The sequence below is a fragment of the Rhinichthys klamathensis genome, unplaced genomic scaffold (genome assembly GCF_029890125.1).
Source record: "Rhinichthys klamathensis goyatoka isolate OS25496 unplaced genomic scaffold, OSU_Roscu_1.1 h1tg000523l_1, whole genome shotgun sequence".
NCBI lineage: Eukaryota > Metazoa > Chordata > Actinopteri > Cypriniformes > Leuciscidae > Rhinichthys > Rhinichthys klamathensis.
This window is the reverse complement of record NW_026607002.1, coordinates 2,675,658-2,703,398: the sequence shown is the minus strand read 5'-3', so window position 1 is coordinate 2,703,398 and position 27,741 is coordinate 2,675,658. Positions and strand designations below refer to the sequence as shown.

At 39.6% G+C, this 27,741-nt stretch overlaps 2 protein-coding genes across 2 annotated transcripts in view; both read right to left on the bottom strand.

Moving 5' to 3' along the window:
- The window catches only part of LOC130073060 (gastrula zinc finger protein XlCGF7.1-like), a 296,214-nt gene that overhangs the window by 118,612 nt on the left and 149,861 nt on the right, over positions 1-27,741 (bottom strand). The gene's annotated exons all lie outside the window — the stretch shown is intronic.
- On the bottom strand, positions 1,823-24,621 carry LOC130073058 (gastrula zinc finger protein XlCGF52.1-like). The gene is made up of 3 exons (XM_056238481.1): positions 24,506-24,621; positions 23,558-24,256; positions 1,823-2,270 (listed from the first exon to the last, which is right to left on the bottom strand). Exons 1-3 carry the CDS (start codon positions 24,561-24,563, stop codon positions 1,963-1,965), a joined length of 1,065 nt encoding a protein of 354 aa, XP_056094456.1. The 5' UTR covers positions 24,564-24,621; the 3' UTR covers positions 1,823-1,962.

Here is a 27,741-nt window from a genome sequence, read left to right as displayed (position 1 = left end):
AGTTCCTCAGTGATATGATGATGTAAAACTCCTGTTCTGTCCGAGCTTAAAGGGGTCATATAATGGTACATGCACTTTTACAAGTTGATTGTACTGAAATGTGTGTTGGCAGTGCCTGTACACAACCATCATAAAATGATAAAAATCCATCCAGTGTTTTTGTTTTAATCTCCTTATATGTTTTCCCCTGCCTCAAATTGAGCCGTTCAATTTTGTGACGTCACACGCTCGGAAGCTCCTCCCACGATTGTTGATTGACAGCATCGTTTCAACACAGACCCGCCCTCGCTCGTGAGCTCGTGAGCTGTCAATCATAGTCTGCGCGGCGCGGACCGGCGCGCTCATTGTTGATATGCTGGAGCACTGTCTATGAGCAGAATGGCGTCTAAGCGATTGTGGTGTTCTGTTCTTGGGTGTAATAACGAACACAGCAGTCATTTTAATGTTCCTAAATCCGAACCGCTGAAGACGCAGTGGCTGAGTTTGTTTTCGAAGGGAATATTCCCCACGAGCAACGTCAATGCTTTCATGTTTGCGCGAATCATTTCTCACCAGACTGCTTTATAAACGAGGGTCAGTATGAGCTGGTTTTGCTAAGAAGCTGCTCATGAAAAAAGGATCGGTACCAGCTATTCGTGTTCCTGCTGAACCTCTAGAACAACTGAAGTGAGTGTAACGTTTTATTAAACTTTATATTAATGTTTTTATTAATCTTTGCAAATCGCTAGCTCCACGCTTCACAATGAATGCGTCTAAGGTTTATACTTAGAGTACATTACGGCATGTTTTCTATGTATGATGTTCTCAATATAATTCATAATCCCACGTTTATACTGAACAACGCGTTATGGTTATTGAGTTACAAACGGTGTACACACAGAACAGAGAGGCGGAGTCAGCAAAGCTCATTATCATTTAAAGTCATATGCATTGAAATGGCATGCTGAAAACAGAGCTGTTTTTGACCAGGTAAAATAAGTGTTTTCTTACAATACTAATGAGAATTTTTAATTAAAGTATATTACAAACTTTTAATTTAGACCCTAAAGAATAATACTAGCTTGTACAAAAATGGCATTATATGACCCCTTTAATGCATAAGTTGTCCAATTTAGATGTCTCCCAATCAAAATATAGAAGCTCTTGCAAGTTATTCAGAGGATCGAGACGACACAAAATCAGCTTAAACACAAGTTCCATTTTATTACTATTTTTTTTTAAATTGTTTGTCAAATTACAAGGTATAACCACAGTATAAGAACCTAAATAACATGAAACCTTCTTAGCCTGTAGAACAAGTCACTGCTGAATTGCCACAGACACATTCACTTTTCCTGAGCAATTTCATCTTCTCTCGGTGATGTGTTTGTCTGAGTCCATATTACGAGAGTAATCGCCTCTTAAAATTTACATTCCTTACATTTTCACAATGTGCAGAGAGTGATTCAATCCAATAAAGTCTTCAATATGTTCTCAATGCATCACCTCTAAACAGCGAGACTAAAAACAAGTTGTTTGTGATATGAATGATATTTGATAGACTATTGTTGACATCGTTTCACACATGCCTCATGTTCAATGCAAATAATTAAACTCCACAAAGAAACAAAACACATCCCTTCATAATTTTATGGCAACACACTAGTTTTCTGAAATATAATTTTATCTGTATGAGATGACCATGCACTGCTTGAGCGATGACACTGACACGAGTATTTTCACATTGTTGCTTTACTGTTCAGTTCATCTTGTATACAGTAACACTCAGTGTTTACTGCGCATGTGCAACACAACAGAGGAGTAATTTCAAATTCACACCGAGGTCCTGTGATAATATTAATCCAGTGCGAATAGAATGCAATAAAAAACCATCTTAACCTTCCTCCTAATTTTAGATTAAATTACTGTATTAAAGGTAATACCATCTTTTGCTTATTTACAAGTTATGGATCTGAACTTTGCTCACTTAGACACCTTCGGACAATGATTTTTCTCATGTCGCTGTAGAGCAGATGATTGGGTGAAACTCTTCTCACATAAAGAGCACTTGTACGGTTTCTCTCCAGTGTGAACTCTCTCATGAGCTTTCAGGGTTCCTGACCGAGAGAATCTCTTTCCACAGTGTGAACACTTGTACGGTTTCTCTCCAGTATGAACTCTCTGGTGTGTTTTTAAGTTGCCGGATGAAATGCAGGTCTTTCCACAGTCAAAGCACATATAAGGTCTCACACCAGTATGAATACTCTCATGCTGTTTTAAAGATCCAAGATGTGAAAAACTCTTTCCACATACAGAACAAAAGTGAGGCTTCACACCAGTATGAACATTAAGGTGTTTTCTTAAGCTTGATTCATAAACAAATGTTTTATCACACTGATCACAGCTGAATGATCTCACTCCAGAGTGACGGCGCAGATGCTCTTTGAGAGAGCCTTTCTGAGTGAAACTCTTTCCACACTGAGAGCAAGTGAACGGTTTTTCTCCAGTGTGAATTCTCATGTGATCATTTAAGAGTCTTTTATGTCTGTAACTCTTTCCACACTGAGAGCATGTATAAGGCCTTTCTCCAGTGTGAATCATCATGTGTGTGTTCAGCTTTGATTTACATACGAAACTCTTTCCACACTCAGAGCAGGTTAAAGATCCTTTGACTCCAGATTTTCCAGCTTGTTTCTGTGTGAAATTCTCTTCAGTCTTTGAAACGACTGCATTTCCATCTTCATTTGTGAAATAATGAGGTTTTTGAAACTGATGCTGTTTGTCTTCATTCACTTCCATTAGATCTAAAATAAACAAATTCAATTTAATTTAAAAAGGACAAATGAGAAACAAAGTTTATTAATTTTGCACATATCCAGTTTACTACTGACTCTACTAGTATCTAGTTTTAGATGTTATTGTTATATGTCAGTTTTCATCTTAATGTTCCTCATCAGTCATTAAAGAGAATGAAGGAAAACACCAACCTATTTGTTCCTCTGTATCTTCATCTTTTATTTTGCCGGGTTCTTCCTTAATCTCCATCTTTACAATAGTATGTCCGTAGTTTCTCCTGGAGTAATTCCTCCTGCTTGCCTCTTCTTCTCCTGTGGGAAGATGGGAATATTCCCCAGCATTTAAACTCTCATGAACGGCTGTGGGAGCTTCACTGACTGAAGGAGTGAATTGTGGTCGTTGTTGCTCATTTAGCAGATGATCATCACACTTACAATCACTCGAGATTATTCAGCTTTAAGTGAATTAAGGGTTTATTGCTGTAATCAGACATCAATTAAATCTGGGAATGTGTGCAAAATAGAATAAGAATAGAATAGGAACAAAGGAATAGTTTGCCAGCATTCAGATTAGATTTACCTAAAACTAGTTATTTCTTTCATTAACGACTGTAGCATAATTTACATCTGCACTTTTAGAAAATGTTGAAATTTTTAATTCAGGCACACATAGTCTATTATCTGTTTTTTAGCGTATGGATAGTTCAATTAAAACCGTGTGATCAGGCTTACTATTAATGTTGTTAAACTTAATGGTCGAGGAAATCTTTCTGCTTAAACAATAACAACACTGATATAAGAATGTGCTGTTTATTTTTCTATCAGTTAAGAGCCATTCACACGTTAATAATGAGACACAGTCAGTGAATAGGAAAAAACGCAAGGTCCAGAGATACATTTTTTTTAAGTTGAAAGAATTTTAAATTGGGCGCAGCATTTTTAGAAAGGTTATAGAATAGTCCAGGGTTGCCAACTTTGGGATTTTGGCTGGAGTGAGACTGTAAAATTTCAGTGCGCGCACGGAGAATTTTGTTGGTAACCCTAACCCTAATTTTAAAAATGTCAGTCCTTGTTTACTTAGTATAAACCCTGATTTATGCAAAAAATAGAATGGAAGCGTTTTTTTCAAAATGTACAATTAATTTAATGATTTCACTATAAAAAAATAAAGATAGATGTGATTAAATAACAAATAACAAACATGTAAAACAACAACATCTAAACAATAAGAAATCTCAAAACAAAAGGGACACATAATAGTAACTCCACCTCCCCAGAAAACCACAACACACAAGTCTCACAAATTAGGCCTGTTATATACGCCACAGTGTCAGTTTGTCCTGATCACTGCCTCTGCAAGAGCTCTGTATCTGAAGCAGGGTTCGATCCGTTCATGAACAATCCGCTCATTGCGTCTGTCACGTGACAAATTAACGAAAGACTCGGAAGGTAAAGTAATTATTTATGTTCCCTGTAAATTATTTTTGACTGGATTATAATGATTTCTTAATTCAGAATATGATAAAGACTGCGTAGGTGGATGTGTTCGGGGAATTTGACTGTTAAAAGTATAACATTTAAAGTAGGGGTGTGACGAGACGCTTATCTCACGAGACGAGACACGAGATTGGGTTCACGAGAACGAGACAAGATTTTTGCACAATTTTTCAGAAATCCTCAATGACAAAATTCATGACTGGAAAAATAGTATGCAGGTGCATTTTGCAATGTTTAACTAATAATCTTATAAAGTAGACCTGAAATGACATGCATTATGAGTATGAATTATCAAATGCATTAAAAGAAAACAAAATACAAGCACTGTGAAAGGTTTTTATTGACTGGCTTTTCTCTGTATGATTTCACATTAGTCTCTTCAGGCCTTACTGTACATTTAAGAGCTGATTTCTGATTGAGGCTGTGTGTGACCTCCTAACTGAACTCCTTGAAGTCTTATTAAGCGCAAACAATAAGTGCAAGTGCAACCATAATCAAAGTTAGCACACAGACTCTTTATAATTGTTTTCAAATTGCTGTTTTATTTTGCATCGGCAGTTATAGGGTTAATGCGGTGAGTTCGGAAAAGGCCGGATAGAGAGAAACGAGGCTGGTGTGTTTGTCTCTACACTTGCGTTCTGATTATAAGTTCAGAAACAGAGCCTCCCTTGTCTGTTGTCCTTAAGACATACAGGCCCTGTCCCAATACCCGCACTTGCGCCCTTGTGCCCCTCAATGCGCGTTCTCGCTAAGGGGTGCAAGACCGTAGGGTGTCCCGATCCTCTAATAGTGTTCTCCAGGGGTGATCATAAGGGCACTTACTGCACCCCTTTCGCAAGTGCGCATCACACCTCACTTTGCTGTGGGATATTACCCAGAATCCTTGTAGTGTTGTGACGTTTCGAACAGCTAACCAATGGGGGAGAATGGTTGCTATGGTGCTGTTCGGGAGCGGAAACTCCGAAGATAAAGGAAGCCGGTATGGTGAAGTGTTTTTCAAGGCCGCGAAATTTAAAAATAATAGTGTTATCGTGTCACGAAATGTAGTTTTAAGAGTTTTTCAGTCGAGAATATAGTTGTTTAAAGCTCAAATCTGTGGTTTGTTTATAAAGATAGCGCCTATTTAAAATTTTGATCTGACTTTTTCGGAGTTCCAGGGATCAGCGGGCGCACAGCGCTCATGTACCCCGCCTGGAACAGCCTTACCTCGGCTAGTCATTCTGATGTTTCCCGCGGGCTCTGTGTCTAGTGGTTAAACATGAGCTATAAATCGGCTTGTGTATATCTAACAGGCGATCTTTGGTCTCATTAATCTATGATTTGTTCCCTGGCAAAATCGTTTTGGCTGAGGGCAAAGTGAAGTTTCATAACTTTATATATTTATGCTATTTAACTGTAACGTTGTAACGTTAGCCTGTTGACTTCTGTTTGACTGAATCTTTTAACTTGCTTTATTTCTTGACTTATATAGCTTCTTATACTTTTTAGGCTACTTATAATTTAATAATGGCTATTATTGATCAAGTTCTAACATACACCTTCTGGTGCTACTTGGACACGTCATCAGTGATGAACCCGGGGTCAAAAGGTGTTTCGGGTCTTTAATCAACAGACACCCTCGCCCGGGCGACCCAGCCGGGGGTGATCAGTCCCCGGCCTGTGTCCAAGTGGCGTGCTACTCCACGGATCCCCCCTCCTGATCCACAGCCATCGTGAGGCTTTTTCGGCAGCCTCAGAGATGTTCTTTATGGCTCGCCTGCACAGTTGACCTTTAACTCCAAGGAGTTTGAGTGTTCGGGGTAACGACTGTCCTGCAAAGCCCCGGCAACCGACCTCCACTGGCTCACTGCGTGTTTTCCAGCCGCCGCTCCTGCACTCCTCCACCAGCTCTGCATATTTGGCTCTCTTGCGCTCATTTGCCTCCTCCAATCTGTCTTCCCAGGGGACAGTAAGCTCCACTATGACCACCTGCCTGGTCGAGTGAAGTGGCCGTGATGTGAGTCGGGAACTTGAGCTGCCTTCCAAGGTCCACTTGAAGGTGCCAGTCTCTTGCATTGGTGAGGAGCCCGCCTGGGGAGCATGGCTGCTGATGTGCCTTCTCCCCAGCTCTGACAAAGGAGATGGTTTGCTTGGAGGGCTGCTGACTCTTACTGCTCTGAATTGCTGTGGTGATAGTAACCGCAAGAGCCCTGAGGACCTGGTCATGTCGCCAGCGATATCGCCCATCCCCCAAAGCCTTTGGACAGCAGCTAAGGATGTGCTCCAGTGTGCCACTCCTTTGGCACAGTTGGCATGTTGGTAAGTCTACCAGGCCCCAGCGGTGTAGGTTGGATGGGCTAGGTAGAAGATCGTACACCGAACGGATCTGGAACTTGATGCGCTGTGGTTCAGAGCTCCACAGCTCTGCCCAGGTGATCTTACGCTGCTCGGCGTTCTCCCACCTAGTCCAGGCGCCTTGCTGTTTCATACTGACCATCTTGGTCATACGGTCCTCCTCCACCTCTGCCCGCACCTCTTCCAGCACCAACTGACGCTTCTCCCTCCCTCTTGATTTGTCATAGCGTGGCTTAGGGAAACTGCCCAGGCCTGCACGTCCCACTGCCACGTTGCCAACCAAGACACCATGCCTCAGCCGAGCCTCCGCTCTGTCCACCGCTTCCTGTGCCTTCCACTTCCTTCCCGTCTTAACACAGATTCCAGCTGAGGAGACTTTGGCATCGGAGGAATCTCGGTACATCATGACCTCCCGGGCACGTGTGACCTTGAATTCCTCAGACAAGCTGCTGATGGGAAGTTGCAGCTTGGTGGAATGACCATAGAGGGCGATGTTACTCAGGGACCGTGGGAGTCCCAACCACCTCCTAAGGAACTGACTGATGGTTCTCTCCAGTGCTTCTACCGTTGTCATGGGTACCTCGTATATGAGAAGGGGCCAGAGAAGCCTTGGCAGGATTCCGTGTTGATACATCCAGGTTTTGTACTTTCCTGGAAGCCCAGACTTGTCGACTGCCGTGAGCCAGTTCGTCATGTCGTTTCTGGTTTGTTGGACCGCAATTGTGTCCTTCAGGGCGCTGTCAAAGATCTTCCCCAAGCTCTTGACTGGTCTTTCTGTTACTGAAGGAATTTGTGTCCCCTCCAAGGTAAAGCGGAACCGATCGGCCACTTTGCCTTTCTTTAAAACCAGGGACCTGGACTTGGCTGGCTTAAAACTCATCCTTGCCCATAGGATGAGGCGTTGGAGCCCCTGAAGAAGCCATCTGCACCCGGGAACTGAAGCTGCTGTCACAGTAAGGTCATCCATGAAGGCTCTTATGGGTGGCTGCCGAGTACCAGATCTAGACATGGGGCCTCTACATTCCACCTCTGCTGATTTGACGATCATGTTCATGGCTAAAGCGAAGAGTGGTACGGAGATTGTACAGCCGGTGATAATACCCTTCTCTAGCCGTTGCCAGGCAGATGTTACCGTTCCTGATGATACTCTCAATCTGAAACTGTTGTAGTAGTCCAGAATAAGGTTGCGGATCATCTCTGGCACATGATGTCTTGTCAGTGCTTCTTTGACCAGCTTGTGGGGAATAGACCCGTAGGCATTGGTAAGATCCAGCCAGAGTACGGCAAGGTCTCCTCTGTTCTCCTTTGCCTCCCGGATCAACTGGCTCACCACTCCTGTGTGCTCTAAGCATCCAGGTACTCCTGGGACTCCCCCCTTTTGCACTGAGGTGTCTATATACCCGTTCTTCAAGAGGAACTCCATTAGCCGTTGTGACACGATCTTGAAGAAGATTTTCCCTTCGACACAGAGCAGCGAGATTATGCGAAACTGCTCGATGGTATCAATAAAACTGAAATTTAACAAAAAAAGACAGGGTTGTGTCATTTTATTTCATATAGCCTATGTAAGACTTTTAATATATAGCCTTAGCCTATATATAATATATCACCAACACGTCATGTATTTTTTCATGTATGGGATGGGAAGAATTTCATATATCAATTTCCATAATAACATAATTAAAATTGCATTTCGAATCGCTGTGAATACGGTAAGGCAGTATAAGCTCAGGTAAACCCCAATCACAATTTACTTTAGCCAAAAACTGTTTTAATATTAATAACATTAACAGAAAGGTTGGTAGCTAAGAGTAAAAAAAGATATTATTTTTTTCATTCAAAGGATTGTGTCATGTTACAGCTATTATAAGCAGCACACACATTAGCCAAATGAATGGTGTTTGCTCTCCTGATCACAACAGAAGTGACGTGTGCAAAACTGTCCCAATTCTGCTCTTCACAGCTTCGGGCCCTTGCGCACTTACTCCGCTAAGTGCACTTTCAACAAGTGTCCACTTCCAAGAAGGCCTTAGGGCTCAAGTGAGAATTGGGACTGGGCCACAGTACTCTCTCAATATATTCGAAGTGCAAACTGAGACCATAGCCGCAAATAAACAGATGGGTATAGGAGATGGACTATTGTATGTTCGCGGCCTAATTTGTGCGCAATGCACACCAGGGAGCTTGTGTTTTACTTTCACTTTCGTGATCGCGCGTACTCTGTGTATAGGGAGCAGCGGTGCTGATCGTGCATTCTACAATAATACATCAGACGTTAGTCTATGTTGCGCAATGAATCCTCCGCCATCCTCACGCGATCAGTGAACTGTGATTCGTGCTGCACTGATTGCAACGGCAACTCGTGCTGGATGAGTAGAGCAGACTTTTACATTATTTTATAATGTTTTTTTTTTTTTTATAAAAACAGCAAAACGATAGTTTAGGCTAATGTGAGTGTAGCGGTGGAATATTCTATGGTAATCTCACCCTCACGCTCAGTCATGGCGATATCGCGAGACAGCTTTTCACTTGACGAGAAATCTCGTCATGTTTTAGTCTCGCGAGATCGAGATCTCGTCACACCCCTAATTTAAAGCCCTTTAATTTGCTTTAAATGAACGAAATGACTCGAAAAAAGATTAGTTCATTTTAATGAACGAGATCGAACAAGCGAGTCAGTAAAATGATCCGAACTTCCCATCACAGGGTGCCATCAAGTGACAGTCTGTGGGGTCAGTCTTGTTTAGGCCAATAACTGAAAAGGTTCGCTCAGCATCCGCATGTGAGTGTGGCAGGCTCAACACAATCTGGACAACCTTTGATAATTTGGGGAATTTTAAAATGCCACTCGCCCGATTTGCCAAAACGTAATTTGTACCATGAGCCTATTTTTATTGAGCAATTAGCAAGCCCACATAACGCACGTCAGACAACGTTTGCAACTATAGTTGACGTCTGTACTCTCATTCGGCACACAGACTGATAAGGCAAGGCTACGACACTATAGTGACAAGGCACACCATTTTATTATCTGCTTACCTTGATTGTCATCCAAACTTTCAAACGTGCATCAGTGGGCTCCGACTCCGAACCTATGCTCTGAACTAGGGGTGACCCCGAATAGTCGAAGATTCGATGCTTCGATAGGAGGAGCCTGATTCGACCACCGATCTCACGGTCGAATCTTCGCAGATGTGTTATTAAACGAGGATTATGTCATTTTGGCTATATGAGTGTGCTCAATGTCTGATTTCACATAGAACTACTGGTTTTCTGTCAATACGTTAATATACAGCCTATTATGATAATGCTGTCAATAAAAATGTGCAAAGAAAGAAGCTTTTAATAAATTTATTTTTTAACGTGCGTGCAGCGTGAATAAATCCAAACACCCCGTGACAGATTTAAGTTTCACTTTCGATCCGTGACCGACAGAGGAGCGTCTTGTCGGCAGGGATTTAAATCTTTAAAAATGTCTGGGATAAGAAAATCTAAAGATGCACACCATCAGAAAGGATATTCTCCAAGGCTGGATTTAGCATCAGGAAAACCATGATCGCACTTCTGCCGGCCAACGTTAACAGGTTGGTTTTCCTCGGGACGTTCTAAAACGCGTAACGTGAAAAAAGCTTTTGAAACGCTTAAATGGCACTTTTACGTGCTTAATGTATGTACACAGTAGGCTACACACCTTAAAGGGGTCATATAATGGTACATGCACTTTTACAAGTTGATTGTACTGAAATGTGTGTTGGCAGTGCCTGTACACAACCATCATATAATGATAACAATCCATCCAGTGTTTTTGTTTTAATCTCCAAATATGTTTTCCCCTGCCTCAAATTGAGCCGTTCGATTTTGTGACGTCACACGCTCGGAAGCTCCTCCCACGATTGTTGAATGACAGCAGTTTTTCAACACAGACCCGCCCTCGCTCGTGAGCTGTCAATCATAGTCCGCGCGGACCGGCGCGGTCATTGTTGATATGCTGGAGCTGTCTATGAGCAGAATGGCGTCTAAGCGATTGTGGTGTTCTGTTCTTGGGTGCAATAACGAACACAGCAGTCATTTTAATGTTCCTAAATCCGAACCGCTGAAGACGCAGTGGCTGAGTTTGTTTTCGAAGGGAATATTCCCCACGAGCAACGTCAATGCTTTCATGTTTGCACGAATCATTTCACACACCAGACTGCTTTATAAACGAGGAAGTATAAAGCTGGTTTTGCTAAGAAGCTGCTCCTGAAAGAATCGGTACCAGATATTCGTGTTCCTGCAGCTGCTCCAGAAGAACTGAAGTGAGTGTAACGTGTTATTAAACTTTATATTAATATTTATATTAATCCTTGTAAATCGCTAGCTGCACGCTTCACAATGAATTCGTCTAAGGTTTACACTCAGGGTACATTACGGCATGTTTTCTATGTATGACGTTCTCAATATAATGCATAATCCCACGTTTATACTGAACAACGTGTTATGGTTATTGTGTTATTGTGTTACAAACGGTGTACACATAGAACAGAGAGGCGGACTCAGCAAAGCTCATGATCATTTAAAGTCATATGCACTGAAACGGCGTGCTGAAAACAGAGCTGTTTTTTACCAGGTAAAATAAGTGTTTTCTTACAATACTACTGAGAATTTTTAATTAAAGTATATTACAAACTTTTAATTTAGACCCTAAAGAATCATATTAGCTTGTACAAAAATGGCATTATATGACCCCTTTAAGAAACCATTCCATGTGCAGATAAGCAGATGAACCCAGACTATGAACGCAACGCGTTTCTCCTATAGAAAGTCACGTAAAGCTTTTTCTTTAACGGTTTTCTATGGGAGGAAAATGCTTAACGTAGCCTATAATAAAACGCGTTGCGTTCATATTCTGGGCTCATCTGCTTTTCTGTAGGCTATATAATGTGCTTAATTAATAAGGTGTGTACAGAATTTGATCTTTTAATATAACAGTTTTAGGACATTAAGCCGTTAAGCGTTTTTCACGTTAAGCGTTTTAGAATGTATTTTATCCGTGCACACAATTTGAAAAGACTCAAACGGACACAGGCCGAGTGAAAGACTGGATTTTGTTTTTTTCGATCAAGTATGGGTACAAGTGATTTCAAAACATTTCAGCCGGTTCCAATTTGATTTTTGGATACTGTGAACACGTTTAGCTAAAAAGACTGCCGCTCCAGTTTAGCGTTTATTGTTGTTTCTGCAGTTAAAAAGACAAAGTTGACAATCCTGGCCAGACTTTCGTTATTTTAATAATTTCTTTATTTTTATTTTATTAACTGATCACTCAGGGTGATCTAATTTAACTATTTGTGACTTGTGTTTTGAATATTTGTTCCCCTGCACTTTAGGCATTTTGCACACATTTGTTCTGCTTCTTGTGACTTGATTCTGATTTATTTTGTTTTGTATTTTTATTTATTATAAATGTATATTGTGTTCTTAATTGTTGATTATTTTTCAGTGCATCGATGTTGCGCTGTAGGCCTACTTAGAGCATGCTCGTACAGGCAATTCAGCCGATTTGATTTGCATGTGAAATGCAAATCCTATCTGCAGTGGGGCCTTTCTGCAGTTATTTATGTTATTTCTTAGTTTTATTGATCCAAAATGTTTTTATACATTTTCTTCTATATTTTTGTGTGATGTTCTGTACATCGTGGCTTTAAAATGTTAAACTTAATAAAATGATGTGTAGTTAGGCTACCAAATATGTTGACAACCACAATAGCCTACACTTATTGTGATGCAAGGTTTTTTTTTCATCCCCCTTTCCATAGATCTAAGCTAAGCTAAACTCAAAAGTTGGCAGCTCTGCTTATTGTGTGCAATAATAAAGAACAATGCAAATAATGAAAAAACAATAACAATAATACGGTAGTGGTACTTGTGGAAAGAATAACCTCTTAGAACTGCACGAACAGTTAGACTCAAAAACACTCACAAAATACACCTGAAATGACATAAGTTAGCCTACTGTACTTACCGCATTTTTTGAGCGCGAATGAAACTTGTCCGAGACGCTGCAAAGCTCCATATTTTATTTAAAGTAAGATAGATGTCTCATATCATGTAGAGATGTTGTAAAGCTTTACACAGAGGGGAGCGGATAGATTGCCTGAATGGTTGTAGCCAAATGTAAACAAACACTCACGTATCTGATATTCCACAGTGGTTATTTATTATCAGCGTCGTCGATCCCACGCACACACGGGGCAGTTTCCCAAACACTCCAGTAACAACTGCGTTACTGAATAGAAATAAAACAGGTAAAGAGCAACAGAAAAAAAAGACAGCATTTACACGCATATATGCGATGATCACAGCTCGCGCTCCTCATACCGACTGGCCACTCATGAGTGAGAGAGCGCGTTCCGCCTTAAAGGAACAGTACCTAAATCTACTGGTTACAGTGTGTTATAAAATATTCGGTATAAATAAATATAGTTATTTAGAAAAGTTAAAGAATAGTCTATCTATCTAACCCTAGTCTATTCAATAAACACCCGTCTGGTTTGTAATTTTTTGATTAATCAAAATTAATAGACTCTTTAGAAAGAAGCAATAAATGGAGAAAGATTTTTATGGTTTCTGAGATGTTGTCAAAGTACAGACAAAGCAACAGTTCCTCAGTGATATGACGATGTAAAACTCCTGTTCTGTCCGAGCATAAGTTGTCCAATTTAGATGTCTCACAATCAAAATATAGAAGCTTTTGCAAGTTATTCAGAGGATCGAGACGACACAAAATCAGCTTAAACACAAGTTCCATTTTATTACAATTTTTTATTAAATTGTTTGTCAAATTACAAGGTATAACCACAGTATAAGAACCTAAATAACATGAAACCTTCTTAGCCTGTAGAACAAGTCACTGCTGAATTGCCACAGACACATTCACTTTTCCTGAGCAATTTCATCTTCTCTCAGTGATGTGTTTGTCTGAGTCCATATTACGAGAGTAATCGCCTCTTAAAATTTACATAGAAAATATATCTGGTGCCATATTTGTCAAAAGAATAAGTTGTTACTACTACTGGTTCATTACCAATGCTGAATACAATGTTAAAACCCTTGATTTAATGAAAACTATATTAAATCTTAATCAAACCTAAATAAATCACAAGTTTTGTTAATGTTTATTCCTTACATTTTCACAATGTGCAGAGAGTGATTCAATCCAATAAAGTCTTCAATATGTTCTCAATGCATCACCTCTAAACAGCGAGACTAAAAACAAGTTGTTTGTGATATGAATGATATTTGATAGACTATTGTTGCCATTGTTTCACACATGCCTCATATGTTCAATGCAAATAATTTAACTCCACAAAGAAACAAAACACATCCCTTCATACACTCTAAAAAGCGCTGGGTTGTTTCCCTAACCCAAATGTTGGGTTGAGGCAGTTGGATCTAGGGTTGGGTCAGTTTGACCCAACGTTGCTTTATAAATGTCAACCCAACGCATTGGGTTGTAGAAGTAACGGTTGGAGATGCTTCTGCCCGCCCTTTCAAGAGCTGAGGACGACGGACTGGACACGCAACTTTGCACTGCTCCAAGTAAGTTGATTTATATAACATCAAACGGTGAGATATAAACCACATAAAGGTTTGTTTAATTGTCTTAGTTATAGGTAGTTAGCTTGATTACTGATGGGAACGCTATTTTGAGCCTGGGTCGTTTAAACTACATAATAGCCTACCGATCGCAAATTAGAAATCAGATCACATTTTGAACCGCTGATATTGAGGTCGTCAAAAGGCATATTTACGATTGAATTTGCATTGTTTAAGTAAATGGCACTTCGATATGTATGAAATGTTCCCTATTTCAAATTTCCATGCGAAAAAAGTAGTTTTGAAACAAGCTATAGCTAACAGTTAGCTGTTAGGCTAATATGGCCATACGTCCGGCTATAAGGACAGTCCGGGTTTTTTAAGGGTCTGTCCGCCGTCCGGCGCAGCTTTGAGACGGACGCTCATTTGTCATTTATAGCCTACAGCTAACCTAGGATTGTTATGGTGAGTTTTCTTTTAGTTAACGTTATATCTTATTTTCGGAAATGTATGTGACGAGTTTATAAGCTAATTAAGTCTCAAACACCGTCTGTAAAACAGGAAAAAATTGATTACACGAGTAAATAACTACTTAGACCGAATATATCTGTGTTAAACCCCATGCATTTTATTTTACTGACATAAGCCTGTATTTGGCGATAATCGCCTGTTTTTGCACTCGTGAAGTTCAACATGAACTGCTATAATGGCAAATTCGGGGACTTTGTGCCCCCTTGAAGGGCTCTGACGTGCGACCAATGAGCCAACTCTACGTCATTACACGCCCGCGCCATTGGATGTGCAGTTGCCGTAGCGCAGCCAGACGCTCTTCAGCATAGATATACACACGGCTGTGCAGCTGCAAATGCGTTTTACAGGCTTCAGTAAATCGAGTAAAATGAGACATTTGTAGGCTATGATAAGAAAAACTACTACATTAAAAATATAATTTTTTGCACTGGAAAGAACATTCTAGAAGTCTAATTCTATTGAATAAGTTTGCACAAGGCTACAGAAAACTGATGTGTTTATTTTTCTTCAAATGCAGTAAGCCGATGAGTTTTGAATGTTATATGTTGTATTTGTTTAAGTTAAAAATGAAACGTATTATGAACTAAACAAATACATGGTTCATTTTTGGCCAAATGATCATGATAGCCTTTATATATCTGAGTGGTTAAGTCTTGTATATTGATTAAGCCTACTTTGCTATTCAAATTTTTGTGCAACTTATAAAAATATATATAATGCAACTTTGCCTAATAAGTTGCATTATAATGTGCTATAAAATGTATTTATTTCAGGGGTTATTTTTCTAAATGTCACTACCACCTCAAATTATTTCTGCAGCCTCCGCTGCTGACAGGAGACCGAAAACAAACAAACATTTCTTCTCTCTGATGATATGTGAATGACGAGGGCAGATATTATGAGACTAGTAGACAGTTTAATTGTTGTTATTTTTAGTGTTGCCTTGTTACGGCCGACAGTAACTGGTTTTGCTTTTGAGTAATAACATGTTTGAACACAGAACTTGTCTTTTAACTAGTTCAAAACTCTAAGCAATCAACTATAAGTAATCAAATATTTATTGAGTGTCCTTTTTCTTTGTCTTTGTCTTTCTGATAGACGGATAATTTTGTGAAGGACAAACTGTCTGAGTGGAACCTTATTAATTTAATCCCTGCATTTGAAGGTATGTAACAATCCATTTCATTGTTAGAATTAAACACCATGCCAATTTTCTTTCTCTTTCTCTCATGTGTAATACTGCAATGTATTGTAAGTACTGGTTGAATAAATGAATGTTGTGTATTTTGCAGCCAATCAAATTGAAGAGCAAAACTTCTTCCTCCTGGGTGGAGACGACTTGGTCACCCTGATACCACAGCTTGGGCCCCGGCTGAGGTTTCAGCAGCATTTAAAAAAATTCATTGAGGTACGCTAAGGATAAGACCTAGACAAAATGGGCTTCACGTGTTTCAAATGTAAAAGATGTTTAGGCAACAACTTAAGAACATTCTTTACACATCTGAAAATGAGGCATAACATTTATTCCACCTCAAATTATTTCCAGTGTGGTCAGACTGGGTGCCATCGGTCTTTTGAACGTATACGTTCTTTTAGAAGACACCTTTTAGGGCATGTTGTTGAATTTGAACCAGAGCATGAAAGCTTTGTTGAGCCTGCTCAGTCAACTTCCTTAGATCCACACTCTAATGAATTATGTGAGGTGGGATGCAGTGGATTGTGTGAGGTGGAAGATAGTGAGAGTACAGTGGAGCAGTGGGATGAGCTTGAAGATGAAAGTATAACAGACAGAGTTGCTCTCTTCCTGGCTAGGCTGAGGTCGAAATCATCACAAACATTCAGTGGAATTAAGGATGTGGTAGAAAACACCTCACACCTCATCAAAGACATAGTTGGTAACCTGAAAAGAAAAACTGTCTCTTTTTTAAGAGAGATAGGACAATTTGAGAATCAAAACGCGACAGAACTGTTGGAGCAGTTTGAAGCAGCTACTGAACCTTTCCGTGGGTTTGAATCAGATTACAAGCAAATTAAGTATTTTTCTCAGTCTGGATACTTTTTACAGCCAGAGGCAGTACCTCTCCCTGGCTTTTCCTATACACAAGAAACTGATGGAGTGACAGGAACTGTGAAACAAGTGGCTGTTCGGGACACTTTTCAGTATGTTCCACTAAAGCCTATGCTAAAACTGATCTTGGAAACTCCTGGGAAAAATGGAGAAAATCAGTGACTGGCGAAAGCTTGAAACTACAGCCCTTGAGGATTTTAGAGATGGTGAAGTCTTTAGAACCAATCACCTTTTTTCTGAGGAGTTCTCTGTTCCACTCTTAATTTATTGTGACGATTGTGAAATGGTAAATCCACTAGGCTCAAAAACATCTGTCCACAAACTTGGTTTTATCTATTTCACAATTAAATGCTTGCCACCAGAGTATCTATCAAACTTAAAGTCTCATTTCTTGTTGGCAGTGTACAAGTCAGATGATGCGAAAACATATGGGATGAATGCTGTTCTACAGCGAATTGTGGATGACATTAAAGACATGGAGGTTAATGGTATTCTCATCGAGACCCCACATTTCAATGGCACTGTTAAGGTTGGAGTGGCTCAGGTCTGTGGGGACAACCTTGGGCTCAACAGTATCCTTGGTTACACAGAAAGCTTTGCTGCCAATAGTGTATGTCGATGGTGTAGGGTGCACAAACCAGTTTTGAGGGTCCAGACTTTTGAGGATCGTTCATCATTGCGTGATAAAGTGAACTACCTCTCAGACTCCCTACTAAACAACCAAACTGAAACTGGCATCAAAAGAGAATGCTGCCTCAACAAGTTGCTGTTCTACCATGTAACTGACAATGTAACTCCTGATGTAATGCATGATGTACTTGAAGGAGTTGGTGGTTATGAGATGAAGCTTGTTATCAATTCTTTAATTGAGCAAAAACTGATAACCCTTGAGCAGTTAAACTTTAGACTGACCAGCTTTGATTATGGGTTTAGTGATTGCCGCAACAAACCATCTGCCATCAAGCCTCAAGAATTGAAAAATCCTGATGGGGCACTTAGGCAAACTGCAGCGCAGACATGGTGTCTACTGAGACTGCTTCCCCTTATGATAGGGGATTTGGTGCCAGAGGGAAACAAACACTGGGAGTTGCTTCTTTCATTACTTAGCTGTATGGAGCTGATGTTTTCCCCTCAATTGACACAAGGGTCAGTTATCTTTTTGGCTTATTTGATTCAGGAACACCATTGTCTTTTCTTAGAGCTATACCCAGAAAGACACTTGAAGCCCAAACATCACTTCATGTTGCACTACCCTGGAGCCATCAGAAAACTGGGGCCAGTGATTCACTTTTGGTGCATGCGTTTTGAAGGGAAACATGGCTTTTTCAAAGGGGTAAGCCATGTGACTTGTAATTTTCGCAACATTTGCAAGACACAAGCCTTAGACAGCAGATAATGATGTGCTACACCCTGTTGTCTGGCCAGCTGTTCACTCAGGATTTAGAAGTTGGACAAGGATCCACAACTCTCCTCGGAACCATGGACGATTTTGACAAGGTCAAAAGTGGCTTTGGTGATGTTGCCATTCTTACAGAGGTATACTTGCCATCTTGGATCAAGTACAAGGGTACACGCTACAGGCCAGGGATGACTCTTCTGGTGTCTCACTCTGCTGATGGTGAGCCTCAATTTGGCACCATTAAGAGCATTGTTATGGTGAACTCAAACATCAGAGTGATTGTGAAAAACTGGGAAACTACAGGCTTTGACAGGCATTTTTTTGCCTTTGCCGTGTGTGCTACCTCTGCAATAGAAGTTGTTGACCTTGATTCTATTGCTGACCATCACCCACTACATGTCATGAGGTCCCACAAGAAGAGTTGCAATGATCGCTACATTTCTTTGAGATACAAGTTATTTTAGATAAGATGCATTGTAGGAATATTGTATATAGTTAGTTGATCTTAACTACATTTTGTCTATAGCTTTGTCCTTTTGCCACCTCATTTATTTCTGATGATGTTCAATACAATATGTAATCTCACTGCCGTGGAATTATCGGTAACACATATAATGCATCTTGTAAGTACCTTACAACTTAACCTTTTTTGTTTAGAACAATTTAACCAATTTATTCCATGTCTACATTTCACCTTGGTGCAATAGTCATTATTTCTTTTACATTCTTTAAAGGATTCAAACCCCCAAACTGAACCGGCTGGTGCCACTCCAGCCCTGGAATTGCCATTAGAGCCCACTACCCATGTTTTTGAAGAGCTTGGAGCAACATTTGTAAGTTCACTTGTTAAAAAGACTAAAACTGCATTGACCATTGGGAGACTAAGTGTGGTTAACTTCAGAGTTAACACCTTCTTTTTTACATTTATATTTTTTTGGCAGAATATCCGTGAAGTCCTCAATAAGACACCTGAAGGGAAAAGCTTGGTTGTGAGTCTAGATGAACACAAGCACGTTTCCATATCTGAGAGGAGATTGATGGTCTGGATCCTCGTCTCTCACTTAATTGAACGTTACGGAGAAAAGTAAGATCACTACTTTCTATCCCCCTTTCCAATACCCTGACCCCATCCGTAAGCAGCTACTTGTTACCTTTGTTCGTATTGATAACTATTTTCATTCGTTCCTTGAAGCGCCTATTATTATCCCTTTACTTTTTGTACTCAACTAGTCCCTATTGCCATAGCTGATCGTGATATCTACCATAATCATGCTCAGGTTAGGTACTTCAAATTTTTTCCCTCTGGTTTAACTCTCAGCTCTCTTCTCTATCTTGATTCAGAGTGTTAGGTGTTTCACATAAGTGAATAAACAAGACAGATCTTGTATATAAAACAGAACTGCCACACCCAAAATTTTAAACTCCTGTTCTTGTCCAGTCCAAATTCAGGAGCCAAAGCAATGCTGGCAAAGGCTATAGTGGACCAGTTCACAAGCTTGCGCGACTGCCAAGGCACAGGCTATGTATAAAGTTATTATCCTCATTACAATTTTACACTCACAAAAAGTTGCACGGGAATTTGGAATGTGTAGTCATATTGTTAAAACAGTTTTGTTTAAAGCCAATTGTATAAACTTAGTCTAAACTGATCACTTGTGGTGGAAATAGACAACAGCCAAATACAAGAAATTATAGCTGGCATATAATGACAGTCATGGACTCAAAAAATGAACTGGGCGTTTTTATTACACCTTATCAGAGTAGTGTCTGAAAGCACTGGGGAGACATTTATAGTATTCATTACTCTATTTTGTCTGTCTGTTTGTTACAGACCACCTTTGCGTCTGAAATAAAAAAAATACTTACTGGTATTCTGGTGGTATGTCAAGCTAAATATATTCCTTTTCTACCTTCTAAACTTGAGGATGCAAAGTTTACCCCTGGGAGGCACCATAAACCTGCCACGGGATTCCTGGAGGAGCGCCTCCGGAATGTCCGAAAAAGAATCCGAAGTGGCAAGCGGGGGCCAGCAGCACAAGTGCCACAAAAGCCACTAAGGATTATACCAGGTACAGTAAGATGTCTTGCCCTTGAATTTCAATCCAGTTAATATCAATGCAACTGAGAGTAGATAGAAGTAATTTTCAATGCTGTTTTAAATAACTTTTTGGACTTGACCTACAGTGGCATGCCAAAGTTTTGGCACTCCTGGGCCCAGTATTTCAAACATAATCCACCAGGATTAATCCAGGTGGATTGGATTTCACTGAGATCTGATCTTAAGCTGAGAGAATCTGAGCAAACACTGACTTTATGCAACAGAAAACTAGCTTATGACTTTTATTTTGTACGTTTGAAGGAATTATATTGAACTCACTGCCTTTAGATTCTAAATTACACCTCACTTCCTGTTTCCTGTCTGTGATCCTGGGGGCGGTATGGATTTGGAAATCTCTATCTGAGAGGATCAGGATCATTTTAATCTAATCTAGCAAAGTTTTGAAATACTGACAGAGAACTCTGATCCATGGATCAGGATGGGATTTAGAAATCCGGATCATTTTGATGTGGATTTCAGATTTTAAAATACTGGGCCCTGAAGATTTATGATAATTTACACTCCTGAAAAAATTTCATAGCATTTATTTTCTGGTTGTATCTGAGTACTGAGTGCTTTTCAAACAGACATTCAATGTTGCAGTAGGTAGAGATATGAATCCTCAGAAGGGTGCCTAGATCTCCACATACCAGTGTACAAGTTAATTTGGAATCGATCACTGCTTGTTGGAATTGATTGATTTTTCTGCTGATGACAGAACAAATTATAAGCGGGGACCGGGCGGTCCAGTTAACCGAGTGGTTGAAAAGTAATGTGTGGCCACAAAGCCAGATGGCTGCTTACATGGAGGAGACGGCCATCCACAGGGCCAAGTGGATCCGGGCAAATGGAACAAAGGCAGTGGTGAACATAATGATGGAGTTTCCACGTCTAGTGGACATGCCCGGAATGGTGAGCTTGCATCTCAAATCGTATGTGTGACCCTGTTAAATATTTGTGCCCCATTGCTTACTAAATCATTGACTTTTCCTGCACTTTTCCTGGACTTAGATATCCCAAGATTTTGTGATGCTGCAGCCCGAGGCCCCAGACAAATTGACAGCAAATTGGAACACACTATTCGCCCCAAAGATCATCAATCTGGCACAAAAGGAAAAAACAGAGATCACAAAAAACATTGATCTTCTTTCAGCAGGTAATGTTATTTGTAGAATGTTGATTTGAGATTTACGCTTGTGGGACACTGGGACTTCTCTTCTGCTTATACATTTTTTATTGTTACTGTATTGCAAACAATTAATGAACGAACACTTTTCGGTAACACTTTACAATAAGGTACACAAAAAATGCTTAGTTACTAGGGAACTACCCATTAGTTCCTGATTAGTTCCCTAAGGAGTTCCCTAGTAACTAAGCATTCTAGTGTCACTTATTGTAAAGTGTTACCAGATGAACTAGCAGGAACTATACTGGTTACTTACTAGGGAACTAATCAGTTAACCAGTACTTACTGGTGAACACCCAACTCAGCCTTATTAGGGGACTACTGGTTAGTTACCAGGGAAAACAATAAGTGTTACCCACTTTTCCTATATTGTGAAAAATCTTCCTCCCTCCAACCATAAGATAAATGTACTGTTGTATTTGACTGATGAATCTATCATATATATTTTACAGACAAACAAGGGGAGGTTGCGTTGCAGCTGCTCCCGGTGTTGCTGCCAACCGGGGTATAGAAGGTTGGCAGAAAACTGTGCCGCCTCAGCCACCTTGAGCTCAGAAGGGCTTTTATTGATGTTCAGCCTGTAAGTTACAATGATTTTTACCTGAATTTATTTTTCTTACTTATTATGAAGCTAAGTAAAATCATGACAACTCTGGTGATATTGCTGTTGCTGTTACAAGTACCTGACCTGTTCAAACAACTTCCTTTTGTTTTGTTTTTCTTACAGGTTGGAACTAACCTGGCGGAATACCTGATAAAGGCACCCACAGAGTACCCCTTTGTACTCATGTTGGGGGACGGGCATCAGTGCTCCCAGGGTTTTGTTGTCATCAATGGGACGGCTCTGGAGCACCCTTCCCTTCTGGGAGCTGTAGATGTCTGCTTTAAGGCTTTTTTTGTTTTTGACATCGCATACCCCAAAGTTTGCAGCAAAGTTTGGGAGTTTATCCAAACAGCGCTCTTTGAAATCCCCGGACAAGAGGCAAATGAGGTCAAAATTCTCCGGGCTCAATTTAATTCCATTTAACCCCCGCCCCCATGAATTTTCATGATTGTTGTAAATTTGTTGCATTCTTGCATTAAATATTTGTTCTATTGTTTGTTTTATTAACTATATACTTTTTATTGTTTTTAAATGGTGTTCTCTGGTTCTGATATTGTGCAGCACTTTGGGCGAATTTGTAAATGATCTATATGAATGAACTTGAACTTAATTTTTAATGAATTACTAATGAATTCATTTTAAATTGTAAATTCTTTATGAAATGAATAAATATATTTTTAAAGACCAACTCATGTCAATTGAAGATCTTTTAATTGGTAAATAAGAAATACAAACATGCATTGATATAATGTTTTGAATATTATCTTTAATTTTATAAAATAACTGTACAAGTTGCTTTCATAATGCAAAGGTTAATTGAAAAAAGTCATTTTTAATCCAAATGATACCCATGACCCATAATTTGGGTTGTATTCTTCAACCCATTGTTTAGTTAGTTCAACCCAACAATTTAGTAATTTCTACCCAACTGTGGGTAGAAAACATAACCCAACATGTTGGGTTAAATCAATAACCAAACTGGTTGGGTTAAAATAACCCAGCGCTGGGTGAGACCCTTTTTGACCCAGCAGCTGGGTTATAAAATAACCCAAATTGGGTTGTTTTCAACCCAGCAGTTTTTAGAGTGTAATTTTATGGCAACACGCTAGTTTTCTGAAATATAATTTTATCTGTATGAGATGACCATGCACTGCTTGAGCGATGACACTGACACGAGTATTTTCACATTGTTGCTTTACTGTTCAGTTCATCTTGTATACAGTAACACTCAGTGTTTACTGCGCATGTGCAACACAACAGAGGATCAATACGGGTGTCGGAAGAACAACACATGCAACACTTACAATGCAATAAAAAAAAAACATTTTAACCTTCCTCCTACTAATTTTCGATTAAATTACTGTATTTAAGGTAATTCAATCTTTTGCTTAATCTGAATATCAAATCATTTTCAAGTCATGGATCTGAACTTTGCTCACTTAAACACCTTCGGGCAATGTTTTTTTTCATGTTTCAGTAGACTAGATAAATGACTGAAACTCTTCCCACATGAAGAGCACTGGTGCGGTTTCTCTCCAGTATGAACTATCTCATGATCTTTCAGGTTTCCTGACAGAGTGAAACTCTTTCCACAGTGTGAACATTTGTACGGTTTCTCTCCAGTATGAATTCTCTGGTGTGATTTTAATGCACCTGATGTAATAAAGGTCTTTCCACAGTCAGAGCACACATAAGGTCTCACACCAGTATGAATACGCTCATGCTCTTTTAAAGATCCAAGATATGAAAAACTCTTTCCACATACAGAACAAAAGTGAGGCTTCGCACCAGTATGAACTTTAAGGTGTTCTCTTAAGCCTGATTCATAAACAAATGTTTTATCACACTGATCACAGCTGAATGATCTCAATCCAGAGTGACGGTGCAGATGATTATTGAGAATGCTTTTGCACCTGAAACTCTTTCCACACTGAGAGCATGTGAACGGTTTTTCTCCAGTGTGAATTCTCATGTGATAATTTAGGTGTCCTTTGTGAATGAAACTCTTTCCACACTGAATGCATGTATAAGGCATTTCTCCAGTGTGAATCTTCATGTGTAAGTTCAGGTTTGATTTACGTATGAAACTCTTTCCACACTCAGAACAGGTTAAAGATCCTTTGACTCCAGATTTTCCAGCTTGTTTCTTTGTGAAATTCTCTTCAGTCTTTGAAACGACTGCATTTCCATCTTCATTTGTGAAATAATGAGGTTTTTGAAAGTGATGCTGTTTGTCTCCATTCACTTCCATTAGATCTAAAATAAACAAATTCAATTCATTTTAAAAAGGACAAATGAGAAACAAAGTTTATTAATTTTGCACATATCCAGTTTACTACTGACTCTACAAGTATCTAGTTTTAGATGTTATTGTTATATGCGAGTTTTCATCTTAATGTTCCTCATCAGTCATTAAAGAGAATGAAGGAAAACACCAACCTATTTGTTTCTCTGTATCTTCATCTTTTATTCTGCAGGGTTCTTCCTTAATCTCCATCTTTACAATAGTATGTCCATAGTTTCTCCTGGAGTAATTCCTCCTGCTTGCTTCTGCTTCTCCTGTGGGAAGATTTACATTTAGTCATATAGCAGACACACTCATCCAAAGCGACTTACAAATGAGGAATAAAGCAAGCGATTCATCATGAAGAGGCAAACTATGTAAGAAGTGCTCTTACAAAGAAAATACAAAGTTTCAGACATTGCTTTGAGTAGCTAAACTAGAAAAGGAAGGGATTAAAGCAAAAGGAAAGGATAGAAGGAAAGGATAGAATTGATTTATTAATTTATTTTTTAATGAAGTTAAGTGCTCACAGTAGAGATGAGTTTTCAGCTGTCTTTTGAATGTTGTCAGGGATTCTGCATTCCGGATGAAGGTGGAGAGATCGTTCCACCAGCAAGAAACAGTGAATGAAAATATTCTGGAGAGTGATTTTGTGGCTCTCTGTGATGGTACCACGAGCCGTCGCTCATCGACCGATCGTAGGCTTCTGGTAGGGATGTAGATTCGTAAGAGCGAGTGAAAGTTGGAGGGGGCTGAGCCTGTGGTAGATCTGTAAGCAAGCGTCAATGCCTTGAACTTGATGCGATCAGCGAGTGGAAGCCAGTGCAGAGTACGGGTGTAACAATACATCCAAATGGATCGATGCATCGATCAAACGTCTAACGATAAGATGCGTTGATGCCACACATAAAATATCGATATGAGGTACCTTTTTTTACCTCTACTGTATGTTACCTTTATTTATCTCTCCACATCCTCACGCAACGTCCCTCTACGCATTTCCTCCAAAGTGCACATTTTCGTTTACTCATCATACTGTCTTGTAACGTTAATCTCCTCATCTGAAATAGACGCCTGACAAGATTGACTGAACCCTAAACAAGTTTTGTCACAAAAGCCGGTATTGTCCACTGTCAAGTTCATGTTTTACAGCAGAAACCAACAAGCAACCTTGAACATAACCCGATAAGTCCGTTTTAACGAATCAGCACGCACTATTTAGGTCAGGTGGCTGACCAGGGTGCTAGTCACTTTGAAAAGATGCAATAGCTGAGAGGAGTGGATGGATAATTTCAACGAACTTGATGAACCCGAGATATCTTCTTCGGGGTTATAACCTTGCTAAAGCAGCATGTTACAGTGGTGAGGGAAAGCTCCCTGTATTGCGTGTAATCACACAATGAAGTATGTCAGGCGTCTATGTCAGCTGAAGAGATTAACATTACAAAGATGAACCCAGTGTTTTATTATATATCAAGTCAAATCAAGCCACCTTCATTTATATAGCGCTTTGAACAATATAGATTGTTTCAAAGCAGCTTTACAGTGATAATAGGAAATTAAAGTTACAGAGATTGTTTTGGATTTGCAGCAGCTCTAGAATAAAGTTACTGTTCAGCTAAAGTTAGTTTTGATTGATTCACTTCCGTTGCAAAGATCATTAGTTATTAACTTAGGGGCCGCTTACACAACACCGTTTCAACAGAAAACAGTAAACTTTTAATGTGTTCTGGCCGTTCATTTATCCGACAACAGTGTTTGCAATAACTTATAGCAATTACTTGGTTAACTCTGAAACATGAAATGAGGAGTTATCAGCTTTTGCTAAAAAACATACTTTTAATGAACTTTAATTTAGAAACTTACCTGTATTTTTTTTGTTATTACTTCAAACAACCCAGCTGCAGTTTGATTGATATTATTTGGAATGCACTTGGAATAAAAAAAAAAAAAACATGATTTATGAAAATCAGCAAGAACGGAGTTATTGGTTTTTGCAAAGAACTCTTCTGTTGTATATGTCCCAATGCAATTTTCAGAGTTTAATTAAACGTTCATGTTATATATTTTGGTTGCATTTGTGAGTAAATAAAAATGTAACTGTTTGTTTAAACTTGGCACATAAAATTTAGATATCGATAAATCAATCGATAGCCTATAAACTGTCCGATTTACACCCCTAGAGCAGAGATGAAAAGAAATTAATGAAATTAGGCATTTATATAGCGTGTTCATATGTACTACTGTACACCCAAAGTGCTTTACATCTCAAAGAGGCACAAAATCACTAACATGGACATTCACCTTGACTGTTCCCTGCTGGAGGAATAACCTGCCCATCTCAACCCGAGCTGCTGAGTCCGTAGCCATTTTCAAGAAACGGTTGAAGACATCTTTTTCAGCAACACTTGATCCATTAATACTAATGCTTTCTTTTCTGTTCTCTTCTCTTTTACTTTATATCTATAAAAAAATATATATATATATACTGCATAAACTGCTATACAAGACTAAACTGGGAAGGGTCATAGCACTTACATTTTGTTGCCCTATTGTTAGTTTATCTGCTTCTATTGCTCTCCTCATTTGTAAGTCGCTTTGGATAAAAGCATCTGCTAAATGGGGTGGCAGTGGCTCAGTGGTTCATGTAGGTTGTCTACAAGCTGGAAGGTTGGTGGTTCAATCCCGGTTCCACCTGATCAAGTGTCGAGGTGTCCATGAGCAAGACACCTGACCCCAGCTGCTCCCGACAAGCTGGATGGCGCCTTGCATGGCTGACACCGCCGTCGGTGTATGAATGAGTGAGTGAATGTGAGGCAATATATAAAGCGCTTTGGTGGCCATTGGGTCTGTGAAAGCACTATATAAATGCTGTCCATTTACCAAATGATTAAATGTAAATGTAATATCAGGGGATCTCTCCTCAACCACCACCAGTGTGTAGCATCCACTTGGATGATGCGACGGCACCACACACCAGCTATAGGTGGAGAGGAGAAAGAGTGATAGAGCCAATTCAATGGATGGGGATTATTAGAAGGACATGATTGGCAAGGGCCAACAGATGGAATTTGTCCAGGACACTTGGGGTTACACCCCTACTCTTTACGAGAAGTGCCATTGCGGTGAAGTGCTGAGTCCCAGCTTACCCAAGCAATCCGATTGGTTCAAAGCACGTTTTATGGGTAATTTTTACTGCCTGGTTACAAATCAGACAAAATCACTTTATTATACAAGTCGTTTGAACTATGTTATAACTACCATTAATGTCTTTTACCTTGTACGTTTCATATACTAGTATATAACCGAAGCTATAGATTGTGACATTAAACATTTCCCGTTCTTAATGTTTTTTTTTTTAGTTAGCTTAAATAGTAGCATAGCATGATGC

What these genes read in the sequence shown, in the direction of transcription:
- LOC130073058 (XM_056238481.1), bottom strand. Translation starts at nt 24,563, where the DNA reads ATGGAGATTAAGGAAGAACCCTGCAGAATAAAAGATGAAGATACAGAG. An exon ending in AGATACAGAGAAACAAATAG is followed by an intron (nt 24,257 to 24,505) that starts GTTGGTGTTTTC and finishes TCACAAATGAAG; the next exon opens with ATGGAAATGCAGTCGTTTCA. An exon ending in ATGTGGGAAGAGTTTCAGTC is followed by an intron (nt 2,271 to 23,557) that starts ATTTATCTAGTC and finishes AGAGTTTTTCAC; the next exon opens with ATCTTGGATCTTTAAAACAG.